General features: G+C 42.0%; 1 protein-coding gene across 2 annotated transcripts in view; it reads right to left on the minus strand.

Annotated features, from left to right (window-relative positions):
- RCAN2 (regulator of calcineurin 2) overlaps positions 1–19,074 on the minus strand; it is a 199,247-nt gene that overhangs the window by 5,131 nt on the left and 175,042 nt on the right. For both annotated transcript variants that reach the window (XM_075063623.1, XM_075063624.1), the window contains exons 2-3: positions 17,755–17,928; positions 16,242–16,413 (exon numbers count right to left, since the gene is read on the minus strand). In XM_075063623.1, coding sequence (XP_074919724.1) covers positions 16,242–16,413; positions 17,755–17,928 — 346 coding nt within the window. The remainder of the gene's footprint in view (positions 1–16,241; positions 16,414–17,754; positions 17,929–19,074) is intronic.

The following is a 19,074-nucleotide window of genomic DNA, read 5'->3' on the forward strand; positions in this document are numbered from 1 at the left end:
ACTCAAACTATAAGCCACAGGAGAGAAGCATTAACAAGTATGAAATACTGGTTTGCCACAGGTGTAGCTCCTGCCCAACAAAAGAAGGCCCATAGACCCGAGACAAACCATTGTAGAAATCAGAGGAGAAAAGACATCGTTGATTGCACCCCACCACACCAAAGAAGAGGAGACGTGCAGGTGGACTCATTCCATCAGCTTGAACTCTGGGGGAAGGGAATAAAAATCCCTGACAAGAATAAACTATCTTTATGCTGCTTGGACTCGGAGGGGCAAGGATTACTAAAGCATAAGCAAAAGTTCTGCAGTGCTTGGCCGGGGTAGCTGTAAAGGACATATAAAGCTTACTTATTATAGAAGCTTCTATCAGCTTTTAGAACTTAAGACTTGTGTGTATATTTTTACCTCCTTTAACTTTGTAAATAACTTCTATTTCCTTTAGTTAGTTTATTATAGGACTGGCTACAAGCATTGTCTTTGTAAGATCTAAAGTGTAATTGACCTGGGAAAGTGACTGGACCTTTGGGACTGGGAGTAACTGCAATATTATGGTGATTTTTGGTGTAAGAGATGATTTATCACAAAGTTAAGCTTTTAGGTGAAGCGAGACAAACTGGATTAACCAAGCTGACTATATGGGACTCCATGGTTGGGCTGTTACAGTGCTGAGGAGTTCACACTTGATGCTAGGTTGGTGAAATCGAAGTATAGAACTCACAACCAGTTTGGTGGGTGTGCCCTGCTTCTTAACAGTCTGCCCCGAGGTTGGTACTCAGGCTATGAAGCCACTCCTGACAGCTTGACAGGTATATTGAGTAGTCCCAGAGCAGTTCAACAGAAGTCTTCGTAAGCTTTAGAAGGATGACACTGTGGCTCATGATGAAGTTAGGTCTCTGACTGGAGAGCAAGCATGAAGAAAGCCCCTGAATACCATAGGATGTGAGAAGACTGAGTGTGACTGTACTGGAGCGTAACATGCCAATACTATAGAAAGGTAGACTTCAAGAGAGTTAAGCACTAGCCCCACATGTTTTTGGAGCAGGATATGGTCTAAGATCTTTGGTATCAGAGACTCCACTGACTCAATATTATCTGAGTTGCGCACATAGATAAATCTTATCCATTTGGAGGATTAAGTTTTCCTGGTGGAACGTTTCCTGTTCTGCTTAAGAATTTTCTGGCATGGTGGGGAGCAGTCTCTGTCAGTGTTGCTCAACCAGCCAACATCCGGCCATCAGATGCAGCGTCTTGGGCCTGGGTGAGATATCTGACTGTGGTTCTGGGGTTCTATGTCAGGCAAGTTGGAAGGTGTATAGGATGCTGCTGAGACATTTGCAGCAGATCTAATAATCAAAACTGTCTTGGCCAGTATGGGGCCATCATGATGACTGAGGCATTATCCTATATGACTTTGGATATTATCCTAGGAATCAGAGGAATTGGTGGGAATGCATACAGGAGTTCAAGACCATCAAAGGAGGAAGGCATCCAGCAGAGAGCCTGAGCTCATGCCTCCTCTGGAATAAAAGTTCCAGCACTTGGTGGTATCCTCTGTGATGAACAAATTTGATGGGAGTCCACGACTGATGGAATATCTGGTCTAGGATGGATTTCTGTAGTAACCACTCCTGTTTGGTTAGCACGATTCTGCTCAGAAAGTCTGCTAGGTAATTGCTGATCTCTGGAAGATATAGAGCTTGTGGGGTCACCTCATGTTGATGATATGAAACTTAATGGCTTCCAGGCAGAGGGGATAATCACACACCTCCTTGTTTGTTTACCTAATGAATTGCCAACATGTTGTCTGTCAGAATTTGTACCTCAGAATTTTGCAGAATGGGCAAGAATGTTGTATAGGGCTAGCCTGATAATCCTTATTTTCAAGACATTCATATGTAGCTTCAAATTGTCCCAAGCCCATGTGCCTTGCATTTGGAGGTGTTTCAGGTGGGCCCCTCAGCTTGTCCCTGGTGTGTCCATGATAAACATTATCTGAAGGAAGGGGGACTAAAAATGTCACCTTTCTCCTCGTGTTCATGTCTAACCACCAAGCCAGCTCTTGCAATACTTGAGATGAGTCTTCATCGCATTTGCTCATATGATGCCTGGATGGGGCATACATGGATCTCAGCCACAAGTATAAAGCTTACAGGAGAAGTATGGCAAGTGGCATGTCACATATGCACACTGACGTATGGCCTAATAGCCCCAGATATAGACACACTGTCATTGCTGGTTTCACTTGTAGGTTAAGCACCACTGAGTGAACGGATAAGAACCTGACCTCTGGTAGGTAAGCTCTTGCTGATCTGGAGTCAATCAGAGCACCTCTGAACTGTATTTCCAATGACTACTCAGTTTACTGAAGTCAAAAATCAAAGCTCAGAAGTGGGTCTGAAGAAATTCATAATTTTTCAGAGTTTAGCCCGAGCTAAGAACTAGGGGGTTGGACACCTGGCCATGGGCGGTAAGAGGGAAATGAAGCACAGAGTGCATGCACAGCCCCGATGGACACCGATAGCCAAGAAAAATCCAGTGTTGCATGCATGTGGTTCCTGCATACCTAGAGTGGGATCCACTGACAGAAACTCAGTTATGCCCACAAATAATAATGGATACAATTTTGTATTCACAATTTTTAATGCCTACAAAATCGTGGACCAAAATATGGAAGTCTTGTTAAGGCTGGACTGAAAATGAGGCCAATATAACTAAGTTATTGGAACACAGTCATGTACAATCAACAGGACTTTTATAAAAATAGAATCTGGTGCTACTTTTAATTGTTACTTAGGTCTTTCAAAAGAATACTACCAAGGTACTATTAATAGCTCAGATACCAAGGTAATAAATAAAGGATGAAGACGACAGATCTTCCCACTTTTTAAAGGGACACCATCAGGCCAAAAATCATGGCCCAAATCCCCAGCTGATATAAATTGGTGTTTTGGTGATAATCTCGTAGTCCAAGTTAGGTTTACAGACCTAACGAAAATGGGAGCTATGCCAGTTTACACTTGCTGATTATTTAGATTGTGGTAGTGCCAAAATATGCTAGGCTCTCTCCAAACACAGAGGATAAACTAGTTAGGATTTAAAATTAGAAATATAAAAGATACTGTCAGATAGTGTGATGACTCCGCAGAAAAACACAATGGCAGTCAGCAAGGTCTCTACCTCAATATTTACCAAAATAAATTAATCTGATCAGAATGAGAAATGAGAATCTCCCCACATTGATGTTCACCCCACTCATTCTGGGTGTTGAAGTCTAACTTCCCAAAGGCATTTTCCTCCTCCTCCAGTCTTCCTATGCATCTAATTCAAGAGGACTAAAGGTTAACCTCTTGTTCATCAAGGAGATTCAGTTAACAGGTATGTCTGAAATGAAGGACTGAAACAATCCCTAAGGAAGCTGACTATTATAAATCTGCCCCATTTAGTACATTACTTAGTACTCAGGTGTGAGGGGAAACTGACAACACCACAGCCTGCGACCATGACTCATTTGGAAGAAATGTGTTTTTAGTTTCAAAAACTCTCTTCTAAATCCTCAAAGTGGGGATTATGCTTTAAATCTTTATTAAAACATACTGGACCAAATTCAGCTCCAGTGCAAGTGGGAGCAACTCCATGGATTGCAACAGAGCTGCACCTGATTGCCCCAGGGCTGGATTAGAGTTGTTGTTTCAACTTTAATGTGAACTATTTATTTTTAGAAGGCAAGAATTAGACTGGCCCAAATACTTTAAATACAGTACAGGAGGCAGGCCAATCTAATCAGCCTTAGGCACTAGAAGAGTTAATGAGACCTCTATACTCTCAGATCCTGTGTTTTTGGAAGGGCCATCCATTTATTTACTAATTCTTCCAGCCAAACCTGTGAGTTTTAACACGCACTTCATACACACCCAAAGTAAAGGTAAGAGCAGACAGCACATTCTGTCCTGAATAGAATTTCATGTTTTTTTGTGAAAAGATGAGTTTAGCTGATATATTAAAGTGGGGGAAAATTCTGTGAAAACTTTTTTACCCAAATAATGTATATTTGGGAAGACCAAAACATTTCGTGATTTGTATCAAATTCACAGAATTGTTTCAGTCACAAAATTAAAAAAAAATTCATTTTGACATTTTAAAAACAAAAAGTAGGGCTGTCAAGCGATTAAAAACCCCCACAATTAATTCCCACATTTAAAAAAGTAATCGTGATTAATTGCACTGTTAAACAAAAGAATCCCATTTATTTAAATATTTTTGGATGTTTTCTGCATTTTCAAGTATATTGATTTCAGTTATAACACAGAACACAAAGTGTACAATGCTCACTTTATTTTTGATTACAAGTATTTGCACTGTAAAAAAAACACAAAAGAAATGGTATTTTTCAATTCACCTCATACAAGTACTGTGGTGCAATCTCTTTATCATGAAAGTTGAACTTACAGATATAGAATTGTATACAAAAAAACCTGCATTCAAAATAAAACAATGTAAAATTTTAGAGCCTGCAAGTTCACTCAGCCCTACTTCTTTTTCACCCAGTCACTCAGACAAACAAGTTTGGTTACATTTGCAGGAGATAACGCTCCCCGCTTATTGTTAACAATGTCACCTGAAAGTGAGAACAGGCATTCGCATGGTACTGTTGTAACTAGGGTGACCAGATGTCCCAATTTTATAGAGACAGTCCGGATTTTTGGGTCTCTCTTATATAGGCTCCTATTACCCCCCACCACCCATCCCAATTTTTCACACTTGCTGTCTGGTCACCCTAGCTGTAACCAGAGTTGCAAGATATTTAAGTGCCACGTGCGCTAAAGATTCACATATCCTTTCATGCTTCAACCAGCGACCATGCTGATGATGGGTTCTGCTTGATAACAATCCAAATCAGTTCAGACCGACGCACGTTCATTTTCATCATCTGAGTCAGATGCCACCAGCAGAAGGTTGATTTTCTCTTTTGGTGGTTCAGGTTCTATGGTTTCCACATTGGAGTGTTGCTCTTTTACGACTTCTGAAAGCATGCTCCACACCTCGTCCCTCTCAAATTTTGGAATTCACTTCAGATTCTTAAAACTTGGGTCGAGTGCCATAGCTATCTTTAGAAATCTCACATTGGTACCTTCTTTGCATTTTGTCAAATCTGCAGTGAAAGTGTTCTTAAAATGAACAACGTGCTGGGTCATCATCTGAGACTGCTATAACAAACTATATGGCAGAATGAAGGTAAAACAGAGCAGGGGACATATTCTCCTCCAAGGAATTCAGTCAGAAATTTAATTAACACATTTTTTTAATGAGCGTCATCAGCATGGAAGCATGTCCTTTGTAATGGTGCCCAAAGCATGAAGAGGCATATGAATGTTTAGCATATCTGGCACGTAAATACCTTGCAATGCCAGCTATAAAAGTATCATGCAGATGCCTGTTCTTACTTTCTGATGATATTGTAAATAAGAGGATGGCAGAATTATCTCCCATAAATTTAAACAAACTTGTTTGTCTTATCAATTGGCTGAACAAGAAGTAGGACTGAATGGAGTTGTAAGCTCTGAAGTTTTACATTGTTTTGTTTTTGAGTGCAATCATATAACAAAAAAAATCTACATTTGTACGTTGCACTTCCAAGACAAAGATTGCACTACAGTACTTGTATGACTTGAATTGAAAAATACCATTTCTTTAGTTTATCATTTTTACAGTGCAAATATTTGTAATAAAAAATACACTTTAATTTCAGTTACAACACAGAATACAGTATATATGAAAATGTAGAAAAACACAAAATATTTAATACATTTTAATTGGTATTCTATTGTTTAACAGTGTGATTAAAACTGCAATTAATTGCGATTAATTTTTTTAATCACAAGTAATTTTTTTTAGTTAGTCGCATGAGTTAACTGCGATTAATCAACAGCCCTAACAAAAAGTGTTTTGATTTTTCAATTTGAAACAACTTTTCATTAAATGTTTCTTTTTGGATTGAATGAAATGTTGTGTATGACCCAAAACAGTCCCCCTTCCCAAGTTTTCAGTACAGTCAGGGAACCAAAAAGTCAGTTATTTGCACAGCTCTGGTGTTTGTTCGACAGTTGCGCAGTGAGACAGGTTCATGTTTCAGGTTCCCACATTAAAGCTGTCACTTACTTGTAATATTTCACTCCCTGATAAACCCTTCTCCCTCCCAGCACAGGATCTTGCTGGCCTCATTTAGGCACAGACAGACAAGGTATGCTACAATCTTCCCTCACTCCACCACCGATATCCAGGTTTCCTATCCACTTTCCTACTGAAACCTATCTCCCTGCCCTAGTGATCCCATTCTCTCCTGGCTCCTAATCCCCATGCTCAATCTCCTTTTCTTTTCCCCTCAGCCTCTCCTCTGGCTCCTTCCCCTCACAATTCAAGCATGATCTGATCACCACCACCCTGAGAAAGCCAACGTTTAACTCCACCTCCCTCTTCAATCACTGCCTTCTTTCCTCTCTTCTTTTCACTCTCAAAATCCCTGAACCTGCTGTTCACAAAAGCTACCTGAAATTCTTTTCCTCCAGCTGCACTCAGGATCCTCTCCAGTCAGGAGCTGCCTTCTTTACTCCACTGAACCATAATCACTGAGGTGTCCAAGAGTCTTTTCCGGCCAACGTCAGGGTCTTTCCTCCACCTTCATTCCCTTGGACTTCTCAGTTGCTTTTGACACTGTCGATCATAACTTCCTTTTGAATATCGTGTCTTGCTTTGGCTTCCATGACTATGCCCTGTCCTTATCCTCCTTTTGCCTCTTGGGTGATACTTACAGCATCTCCTTTGGTTGGTCCTCCTCCTCTCTCCACTTAAATGTCCCTGGCCCTCTCCTCTTATTCTTTATTTCCTTGTGTTAGGTGAATTGCAATTGTGCAATCATTTATCTACATTATAGATTATCTAGCAAGTTATCTAAAAAGAATGAATTAAGGAAATACATGTCATCTTATTCAGAAAAATATCTTGGTTCACCACATAAATTCTATGAGCTGTAATCTGCCTGGAGGAAGGATGCACAAAAGAATTAAGTTATGATGTCCCCTTGAAACATCAGAAAATGCTTCCAATTAACTCCTAGCCCTCTAGAAATACTTACATTTTCCTCTACAGTATTAGTTGGCAGAAAACAAAAACAGTACGAGGGGACTTAAATCTCAACCATTACACAATGAACCTAACTACTCAGATGGGAATAGGGACCGTTTGCTTCAGCAACATTGACCATGAAAGGATTGGTGACCTCTGATGATTGCACACACAGCAATAATAGCACAGGAACAGCCTGGTAATGTTTGAGAATTTAAAAAAATAATAATAAAAAAATTAATAGCACAAGGTTTTATATTGCTTTATGAGGCAGTATCATGGCCTTTCATGGATGGGCTCCTCTTGAACTATGAAGCTTTTATTGTCTAGCAATGGATGTAGTATGTGTGGTTGATTAATTAGTTATCAAGGCAGAGTAGTGGTATTTTGCAGCTCTCTTGCCCTCTGTTCAGAATCATAATCAAATGTTAATAGGTCCAGAGCAGTCGGCTCCATGTTAAATGTGTCATTAGTATCATAACAACATCTTACATGTACAGCCTTTACAAACAATACAGATCAGACTGGGTCTGGTCTGGGTGTGGGTGCAGAAGGTAGGAGAAGAGGCATATGGAGCTAATCCCGTACTGCACATCCAACATAAGGGTCTTCCACAGGTGAGAGGCAGGAATTGCTCCCTGCTAGCACAAAAGAGGCAGGGCCACCGCCTCCACTGCCCACGTTGTTCGGCAGAGCTAGACACTTCCAGATCAGGGAGCATCCCTCTAATGGACAGTGAAGCAGGCACAATGCCTCTCAGAGCAGGGCTACTTGCACCACTTCCAGCCTAGGCCTGTACAGGAACTTCTCACTTAAAGTCGTCCCGGTTAATAATGTTTCTTTGTTAGTTGCTGATCAGTTAGGGAACATGCTCATTTGAAGTTGTTCAACGCTCCCTTCTAATGTCGTTTGGCAGCCGCCAGCTTTGTCCACTGCCTGCAGGAAGAGCAGCCTGTTGCAGCTAGCTGGTGGGAGCTTGTAACCAGGGTGGACTGGGAGCCCCCCCCCATCAGCTCCCCCTATCAGCTCCTCACTCCCCTAAGTTCCATGTGCTGCAGCCGCACAGCAGGCTATCGAGGCAGTTCAGCTGTCCCTCCCCCCACTGCCATGTGCTGCTCCTGCCCTCTGCCTTGGAGCTGCTCCCAGAGAGTCTTGCTTGCTGTGCAGGGAGGTGGGGGGGAAGGGCAGGGGCTAATGTCAGAGTGTCCCCCACCCCGCTGCCCCTATACCCTGCTTACCCCTTCTCCACATAAAGCAGGGAGGGGACAGGCATGGAGAGAGAGAGAGAGAGAGAGTGCGCTTGGGGCAGCAGCTGCTGTCTCAACTTCCTGATCCACTTAAAAAGACAATGCACTTTAGAGTGGGTCAGCTGACTTAAAGAGGCAGTGTGCACCTCTCTTGCTCTCCCCTTCACACACAAAGTGCGTGTCTGTCTCTGTCTGCTATGCTGTCTCCCCACCCTCCTGTTTGTGCTGCCTTGGATGAGAGGCTACATTAACAATGTGTTAACCCTGGAGGGCTCAGCCAAGTGCTAGTTCATCATTTAGCAGCTAGGCATCCTCTGGGAAATATTCCTCCCTCTTCCACCCTCTAACTTCACCACCTCAGCCAAGCTTCACAATCATCATAGCTGTGAACAGTATTAAATTGTTTGTTTAAAACGTATACTGTGTGTATATCTATATAATAGAGTTTTTCGTTCGGTGAAAAAATTTTCCCTGGAACCTAACACCCCCATTTACATTAATTCTTATGGGGAAATTGGATTCGCTTAACATCGTTTTGCTTAAAGTTGCATTTTTCAGGAACATAACTACAACATTAAGCGAGGAGTTACTGTACCTCCCAGGCCTGGTTCTGAGCAACATGCTCCCATTAAGTCACCAATGGATTCATTCCCTTCATCTGAGGAGGTGGGCTACACCTGGCACAGGTAAGGCTGAGCCCCAGCCCTCTTAGGGTCTGTCTACACTGCAGCTGGGAGCAAGCCTCTCAGCTTGGATAGACTGAGTTGTGCTAGTGCAACTTGAGCGAGCATGCTAAACACAGCAGTGTGAGCACTGCAGCTCTGGCAAGACTTCAGCTAGCCACCCAAGTGCAAACCTAGCACGCTGGCTGGTTCTGAGCCACAGTGTCGACGCTGCTATTTTTAGCACACTCGTTCAAGCTCTGCAAGCACAAGTCTGTCTACGCAGGCTGGCAGACTCACGCCCAGCTTCACCATCAACGTGTCCTTAAAGGGCCAGCTTACCCTGTGACAAAGTCTCATTTCCTGCCACGACAGCAAATGAAGACGTGAAGAGTTGTCTGTAAGAACACTGGTCTGAGTTCACCTCACCAACACTGCTCTGACACTCTTTGGACTTCTGTGGAGTAGTCCTGATTTACACTGCCACAAGAGGCAATCTGAACCACTGAGCTTCTTATCGCAGCATTGGACTCTATTGTTGTTATAGATATCACGTCTCTTTCTCCATATAAGAGACCATTTCAGAAACATGCCGGTGAGATCAGCTGACCAACTAGAATTACCATTTGCCTTTTAAAAAAAGATTTGTGGATATATTTAGATGCACAAAAATGTTTCTGCTGTCAGATTCCTGCCTCAGCAGATGGCTTAGGTGTGGCAGGAATCCAGCATATCCATTATCCTCAAGTGAAGGTGGTAGATGACCAAAAATATATCATAGCCACAGGGCTACTGATTTGTCCTGAAATTAGTCACCACAACTGGGGCCTATTGTGAAGTCATAGTCGTTTGAAAGATACATAAGAATCCAACATAAACCACAACATCCTTTCTCAAGGTGCGTCAAAAGGCATTCCCTTTCAAAGGCAACGAGCCGGATCCTCAGGCACAGTGAACTAGCATAGCACTACTGAAGTCAGTGTAGCTGTGCAGATTTACCTCAGCTGAAGATCTGAGATCTTTATTTTTGTAGGTAACCCTAGCCTACATAATCCAGGGTAATATGGATATAATCAGCTGATTATTCAAGGATCTTCTCATAGACCTGGGTTACACTGAGGGAGGGGGGTTCAAACTAAGATACGCAACTTCAGCTATGCTATTCGCGTAGCTGAAATCAAAGTATCTTAGTTCGACTTACCTGCCGTCCTCACGGCAGCAAGTCAACCACTGTGGCTCCCCCGTCAACTCCGCTTACTCCTCCTGCCGAGGTGGAGTACAGGCGTCAATTCAGGGATCAATTTATCACGTCTAGGCAAGATGCAATAAGTCGATCCCCGATGGATTGAACACTACCTGCCGATCCGGCAGGTAGTATAGACGTACCCACAGTATTTAAGTTGATGGTGAATCTGGTCCTCATAATCACAAAGCTGGAGTGTGCACTAGAACAATGCCATGCCATGTTGCATTGAGTGAAGCAGACTGGTCTTGTCTTTCAGTGCCGTAGCATGACTCTCCATCTCCTATTTCCAGGGATTTCCCACAAAGCCTTCTTCTGACTTATCAGGAAAGATTTCTTTTTAGGGTTTAGGGGAGGAGATATTGTTCTAATAAGAGCTCTGAAGGTGCACAAGGAAGAGATATTAGACTTGCCATTGGATAAATTACGTGGAGACTAGAGGAGGACTTGAAGACCAGCCCAGAAGGTTGGAAACTTTGGCCACATTGTCCAGTTATGGGAAGCGTAAGGGCTTAGAGACTAAATCCTGCTAACATTTACTCTTACAGAATTCTGCTGACTGGTACAACTGCCCTTTGCTCAGCATTTTTCCACTGATGCCTCCTGACTTTCCTGCGTTGTTTTGTGGTTTGAAAGGCACTGGCGTTTCTAGTTCTTTTCAGGTTTATTAAATCACACATTTTGTACTGAAAAATCACAACTGCAATTTCATTAAAGAGTTAATTGGTTTGTTTATATATAATGTACATGATATAAAACATGTATCAGTTTTAGGGCCCAATCCTGCAGCCCATATTCAGGGCCAGATGATGTATTTTCAGCTGTAGCTCAGTCATGCTTGGAGGAACTATGGAAGAAATTGTGACTCAATGGCACAAGATATCCTGGGGCACCCCAATTACACATGGCAGGTCACTGTAATTTGCGACAACCCGTTTCAGGGTGAATTTTACTCCCACCTTGTGACCAGCCAATTCCACAGGTCAGCACTGGCAGTGCTGGGGATAAAGCATGGCTTCACCTATTTCCTGTCCCTGCTGCCCTTTGCCTGCTCGGGGAGGAGTGATATTGGCTGCATAATCCATGTGCTCCCCTCCCCAACATCTGGAACTAAGATCTAGGCATCTCCTAACATACGCTGTGCAAGGAAGGTGGAAGTTTCTGACTCTCTTGCAAGACTGCATTAAGGCTAGTCATAATCTAGTCCTTGAGTGAGTAGACTTTACTCACATGAGTAGCTCCCCTGACTTCAACAGGAATAAAGGCTGCAAGAACAGGTCCTAAAAACATGGTCTTTGACAGACCTTGGTTCTATGAAATAAGTGTCCCACACACAATAAGGTATCTGTGCATGAATAACTATATAGAAGTGAGTAACTGTTTGCAGGATCATTCCTGTAGCTCCCTAGTCAGGATATAAAGTAGAACCTGGCTAGCGGAGTATGGACAAAGCCAGACTGAATGTGGGTTCTGATACTGGGGCCAAATGAAGGCACATCACAGAGTTGTGGGAAGAACTGTGCAAGAAGTGAGGGTAGCGACATTTTGGGAAACAAAAAGGGGGAAATGGAATTTACTGTCCAAGGAGTTTTGCTTTCTTTGAATGAGGGAGCTCTGAGAAAGCATGTGTTATTTTCTGTGAATTTCCCTGCACAATGCTCCCCAACCATCCAGAAATAGAAGGCGACGGAGGGTCACTGGGATAACATCAGCCTAGCAAAATTCAACTTATTTTTTTGAATCATCATTTCTTTTTGGTGGGTGAATCTTCCCTCTGTTATGATCATTGCTGGGGTGGCTATGTAGTGTTTGTACCTGGGTTCATACATTGACAATCTCGTAAGACTGGGCTAAACAAAGACTAAATCAATAAACATGCCGGGCAACAGCAATACTCCACAGAAATGTGATGCTTTCCCCTTTGTGATCTACTGTTTAAACAGGAGTAGGAAAGCCTCAAATATAGACAGCCCAAAGAGGGTCAGACCGAATGCAGAGATTTTCATGGACAGCCACATTACACACAGGATTTCTTCCCTTCTAAGAGTGTCAGAATTTAAAAAAACAAAACAAAACAAAAAAAAACAACAACAAACCATACAAAAATAGCCTTCTAATCTAAGGTGCTGATGGCGTACCACTGATGGCAGTAGGAGTTTTGACATAGTTTTTAATGCCAGCAGCTTTAACTCCTAAGGTGACAAGACTAGCACAATGTTTATGGGCCCAACTCACATCCTCAAAATAGGGCTGAACTGAGTCTTAAGTGGGCACATAGGGCTTTGTGCTCACCTTTTGCACAGGGATAACTTTCACCCTAAGTGAATGTGGCATTAGTGGGGAATATGCATGTGCATCCAATGGAAGAAATGAACACAGTCATTAACATGGGGGTCTAAGTTATAGTGCATTCCTTTTATAATACCTCAGGGCAGGGATTTCATATTTTCTCTGGCACTTTTAACTACAGCAAAGTCTGTTTTTCACAGAGTAATTAGTGTCGGTGTACAGATAAATGTTACAGACGTGGGAGTGTCATTCAGATAGGAGGGATTGTGGTCTAATGCTTAAAGGGGACAGGGAATCAGGATTCCTGGGTTCTGTTCCTGGCTCTGTCACTGGTTTACTACAAGGCTTTACTCAAGTGACTGCAGCTCAGTCTTGACATCTGTAATACAGTGATACTGCTCACCTATCATTCCAGACTGTGTGAGGGTGAACTAATTAATGGTTGTGAAGGACTCAGAGATCTCCAGTTGGAAGGTACTAGATAAGGATGAAATTCACCCCACTGCAGGAGGCCTTGCTTAAACTCTAAATTCTAAGACCTAAAACCAGTTAATTTGTAATCCTAGCTATCTCCATCCTTGGGCAGGGGAAAGAAGATAGGAGGATTCACTCAGTAGCAGATCCTTGGATTCACTTCTATCCCATGCCTTCTGCTGGGCAGGGGGACTCCACAAAGTTGGGGAACATCCCATATGTGGCCCCTTGAATCCAGCCCTTCCCATTGCCCAGAGGAACTTCACTGGTTCTGCTGCAAGGGAACTTCTGTGAAGGCAGAGGCTAAATTTGCCCACAGGTACCTATAATTACTACTACTATTCTGCAGCTTATTCACTTTATTTGGATTAAAAATTGTCTAGGTCCAGTGTTGGGACTTGACTCACAGTGAAATCAGTGGGTGAAACTCGTCCTGTGCAGAGGACCAGCACAAGCGCTATTCACCTTTGAAATCTAGGCTTGGAAGGATTAGATTTTTATCTGTAAATGTCCGTAAATGTTGATTTCACCGTGCACAAACTGATGGCAAATATTTCCATTGATATTCAAAATATATGATTGGCAAAGTAAGCAAAATGCTGCCTGAGAACTTAAGAGTCAAGATCCGGTGATTTAGACTTTTGAATTCAGCTGATTACAAAAGATTAGTGAATGAAAGTAAAAACAGGTCTGATTTGCTGGTTTAAGGATATTTTAATTGGTATATTTTGACCTGCGATGTTTACAATTTGTGTTTTCAAAGCTTTAACTTTTTGAATCTCAGCGTGCATCATTAAATTGTCTGAACTCTCCATAATTTCCTGTAACTGTGAAAATGTAAAAAGAGAAAAATCTAAAAAATGCTTTACAAGAAACCTGGATGTTATCGGTCAACATTATACTACAAAAATATAAAAATAAAAACCCAACTCTGCCAAGCCCACTAAGCTCCCATGTAAGCTTTCGTACTTCCACTCTTGGCATGAAACGGTAAGTGGGACTTAAGTGGTGCATGGGCTTGGTCCTGAATTTCTGCTGCGGGTGAACGTCACCCAATCAGAATACTCAGGGGAGGAAAGGTTGTGGGATCCAGGCCCTTTCATTGCTACCTCTTTGAAATCATATTGTAAAACACCCCTTCCTTTTGAGGAATAAATAAACCACACTTAAGATTTTTAAAAAGGGTCGAGATCTGTTGGATACAATGAGCATAAGATGCTAGCAATGGTAGGGCAGCATGTTTCAAAGGAGATGGGCTGCAGAGAATTGTGTTGTTTTTTTAATGAAATACTAAATTTAGCGAGAGCACAACTGAGGACTGCAGTGCTGTTTTAAAATCTCCTCTGCAGTTAACTAAAATTGATCTCCCGAACAAATGCTAAAAATAGCAAAGCCAGCGGGGAGGGGGAAGAGCAGACAATGATTTTTCATATTGCTCCCTGCAGGCTCCTTAAATGAGAGTGAATATGACCTTCATGCAGCACTGTCCCAGAGTGCAGAATAATGAGCAATACTTCACATTTCACTGCTCCAGAACAGAAATTGATTTATTACCCAGCTAGCTAGAGGATTCATTTACATGTTTCCATTTATAATGTTGCTGCAGCAAGGGGAAAAGAGGACTCTTTGTTTTCCTTTTATTCAGCAGTTTAGAAGCGTAAAGCATTGATGCAGGGAATAATGGACTGTAATATATGGATTGATAATCCCCATCTGCAGGAAAAACCCATATGAGAGGTCTAAGAGGGAGGAAATGTCTTGAAGATTCATCTCCTGCAGATTTCTTCCCTCTGTTCCATCAGGGTGGGTGTATGGGTCCCCACTGGTAAAAGATATGGGATAGTCCCACAACCCTCATGGTCTCTGTGGGGCATGGGAGAGGGGGAGACAGCCCCGTGCCCCCATGGACTCCTGTTTGGCAGGGCAGTTTCAATGGAATCCCACTGACAAGGCTTCTGTAAATGGTAGCTGTTTCCAGAACAGTAAAGGGGCATCCACATTAGAGCTGGGCAGGAAACGGTTTTCCTGTCCTGTGCTAATTTTTAAGATTTTTTAAAACATTCTCATTTCAAAGAGGATGAAACATCGAAATCCTGAAAATTTTCCCAAACAAAAATCTGAAAAAAAAATTTTTTTGATTCTGTTTGATTTAAATGTTTGGTTTTGATATAGACTTTTTTATATTTTTTCATGCATTGTTTTACTGTCAATTACCTTGTATTTCTAAAGGAAAAATCATTTGGACCTGAAAAAACAGAACTTTTTCATTTCTAAAATATTGAATTGGGCTGTTTTGACAATTTTGATTTTTTCTCCCCAAAACGGGAAATCTGTCTGAATGGACTCTTTCCATGAACAGCTTATAAAGAAATAGATATTTTCCAATGAAAAATGTGTGAAAAAATTCCCAACCATCTCTAAACCCCACTGCCCGCATTATACCAGGTTATACATTGTCAATCTGCCTTCCACTTCCCTGGGGACCACAACTGACTCCCCCACCTAATAGCTTCTTCACACTTCTTTCAAGTCTCCCCACTGTAACTGAAGGGGGCTGTTCATTGGTTAATTCTCTTAATGAACAATCCCCACAGAGTCACACTCAGAATTCTGGTGCGTTTTGCTATCTCAGAATGGACCTGACTCTGGGTGAGGCTACGTCCCTGGGGTCCCCACTGAGCTCACACCACCCAGAAGAAATACATCATCTTGCAGGACTAGGCCCCATTGTATTTGTTGTGAGGAACTCAGAACTTGATCAACAGCATTTATTCCTGCCCTTCTATAATCCAGTGTATAACCCCCACCTCTCCCACCTAGATTAAAAGCAAACCAGTGCAATGGAAACATTCTGTGTGATCATCCTCTGGGTCTGTCTGTGCATTCTCCTCTGATGCCAGTCTGCATTTTAGACTGTAAACTCCTGGGAGCAGGACCCATATCTCTGTGTCCTGTACAGCACCAAGCACAATGACTGAAGTTAAGAAAGAATAATTATGCATGTAGGTAAAATTCATCCCAAGGAGACAGCCGGTGCCAGGCCTACAAATTACTTAAACCCCACATGGACCCTTGAATTTAAGCAGTATATAAGCCTTCCATAGCTCTCTGCACAGGGGTGAATTGCATTCTTAGTTATTTATCTTCACTCTGTTTCCAATCTGCTTAAGCCGACACATTCCCATACAGGAGAGCCGCAACGCTTACCTGGTCCTAGTTTAGAAACTGCATAAAGGAGGTCATAGTTGATGACTGGTGTTCCATCATCTATTGGCTGCCACCCTACAGGAGGGGAGGCTGGAGGTGAGATGAGAAACTGTTTTGCGGGCTGTGGTGGAGCCAAATGAAGCTTGTCCCCATCTGTCTCGGAGGTCTGAACCTTTCAAATGTATTAGAAACACACATTATTTTAGTGTAGGGCAGGCAAATGGAACAATAATTAGACAGTCACAAACTTCAAAGAGCAGATACTGCTGATTGTTTGGTAGCATCTGTGAAATGAGTTGGCGAGTCTCAGTCAACTTTCCTGTGCACAGCTGTCAAATCACAAAGGCTACTGCCACAACCAGCACTCTTGTTGGCAGTCTTGGCAGAGAGGCTAAGGACTGCATGGGCCTGGGAACAGAATCATCAACTCATCCCTGCTAGAGGAGGTTCCTCCAAGGCAGGCACATTGGGTGTGGCTGCATGAGCCTCTGCCCATAATGTTCCTACTCTGCAGATAAATGCAGGGCTTCCACCTGCAGAGTTATTCATGAATAGATTTTAACCCCAGAAAAGAACTACTGTGACCATCTAGTCTGAATTTTTGCATCACACAGGCCAGAATTTAACCCAGTAATTTCTGCATCAAACTCATAACTTTAGGTTAAACCAGAGTTTATCTTTTAGAAAGACATCTAATCATGATTGAATGGCTTCAAGTGATGAAGAATCCACTATGTTCCTAGGCAAATTGTTCCAATGGCTAATTATCCTCACTGTAAAAAAATCTGTATTTTATTTCTGGTCTGAATTCATCTAGTTCTAGTGAATGGAAGACGAATCTCTTTATGCCTTTGTCTGCCAGATTATACACACCTTTGTTCAATCAGAAATCATCTCCCCCTGGAGGTACTGTAATAGAATGGAGGGGTTTCCTGCAGGCCCATCCTGTTAGCAGGTTTCAGAACCCTGCAGGGAACTTCAGGTTTACTATGTACTCACTGGGGCAGGTGTGGCTTAGACTCACTACTGAATACAAGGAAGGTGGGGGTAGCCTTCTGGAAGAGAGAGCGAGGGCCTGGGACAGGCGGGTCCTGAGGAGAAGAGGGAAGGGCACCTGAAGTATAATTTTGGAACTATCTTTTTGTTAATAAATCAGAATGCCAGGGAATGACATTTGGACTCTACAAAGAGTGCACAGTTTTAGTCTGGACCTGAGGAAACTCAACCATGTTACCGGAGCCTTTTATGCATGCTAAAAATACAGGGTCAAATTCTGCTCTCATGTGTACCAGTGTAAATCCAAAGTAATGCTACTGACTCTAGAAGAGTTGATCCAGATTTACATAGTCATAACTAAGAGTGACATTTGGCCCATTCACTTTAAAATACTCAAACATAGCTATTATTTTCATCTGATTTTATTGAACAGTGTTTCTTTGGTAACACAAGATCATAGAGCAGCTACCCATTAAGATGTAAGGAGAGAAAGGCTTTCATGTCAAAAGGTTCTCACCTGTGCAAAGTATAGTTTTAACTTCTTCCCTCTGAACTGTGTTTCATGCAGCTCTATCCTGGCCCGAGCAGCTGATTTAGGACTGCTGAAATTTATCCGCACACGTCTGAAGCTTTTAAACAACTGGAACGTCACACAGTCATCATAGGCACGGAACAAGCCCTCAAACTTCTCCTGTAAATGAAAAGGCCTTGATCACGTTAAGGAGCAACTTTGTTTGCGTTCTGTCCTGCCAAATCTGAAACCTGCTATGAAAGCAAATGACAAAAACCAAGACTGATGCGATTAACTGTTTACATGAATGATCATCAAGCACCACTGTGACGGTCATGGTCATTCTTAGAAGTCAGGGTGTAAACAACGAATGACATCATTGACATGAGTGTATATCAGTTGTAATTCCAATAGAATCCCACTACTGTAAGTGAGAGGTAAATCAGGTCCACAGTAACTTTACTGAAAAGACGTAGGTATCATTTTGTATCCAAAATGATCTTTGTTTCTCCAGTTTTAGTACAATGAACAAGAACAGGGCATATTTTGACATTTGGAACATGCAAAATGCCTCCTCATCAACTGACCACATCTCCCCAGGGGCTGTCATTTTTTAAGTCCTTTTCACTGCAGGTCATGGAAAGGAAAGGGGGAAGGAAAAATTCATAACCTCTTAGGAAACTAAGCTCTGATCCAGACTGCAGTGGTCTGGTTCTTTGTGTGTCCAGAGCAGTTATTGAGCTTCTATTAGTTTCCCTTCCAGCTCTGTGTTGAAGCTTAACTTTGCCACTTGCTATCTCTTTATTTGTTCAGCTGTTACCCATTACATCCACTCAGCCACTCACGTGCATCAATCCCAAAATGATAAACCATGAGTATTGTGTTAAAAACTATGAACTATTCCACATATATGGAAATCATGGTATCTATTATTGGCATTTACGGTCTAGCCAAAGCCCACTGAAGTTAATAGAGTCCATTGATTTTCATTCCTTTCTTTTCCTATTTATGTCTTATCTTCTTATCCTACTGTAAATGTGTTATGTCTATGTAGTATTCCCTGTTTTGTTTTTTTAATTGTCTGGTCCTGCAGCCTTGATGAATTGTAAAAATTGCATAATTGCCTAACTTTGCTGGAGATCCTGAGAAGCATGTGGTATTTGGAAACATACAAGCTGTAAGTTATTTGCCTTTTTGTATTTTTTATTGCTTGCTTTTTCATACAAAATCAATTAAAAAAATCAGACACAAAAAAAAGACGGTTACTCACCTTTGTAACTGTTGTTCTTCGAGATGTGTTGCTCATATCCATTCCAATCGGTGTGC

The sequence above is a fragment of the Chelonoidis abingdonii genome, chromosome 3, assembly GCF_003597395.2.
Source record: "Chelonoidis abingdonii isolate Lonesome George chromosome 3, CheloAbing_2.0, whole genome shotgun sequence".
In the NCBI taxonomy this organism is placed as follows: domain Eukaryota; kingdom Metazoa; phylum Chordata; order Testudines; family Testudinidae; genus Chelonoidis; species Chelonoidis abingdonii.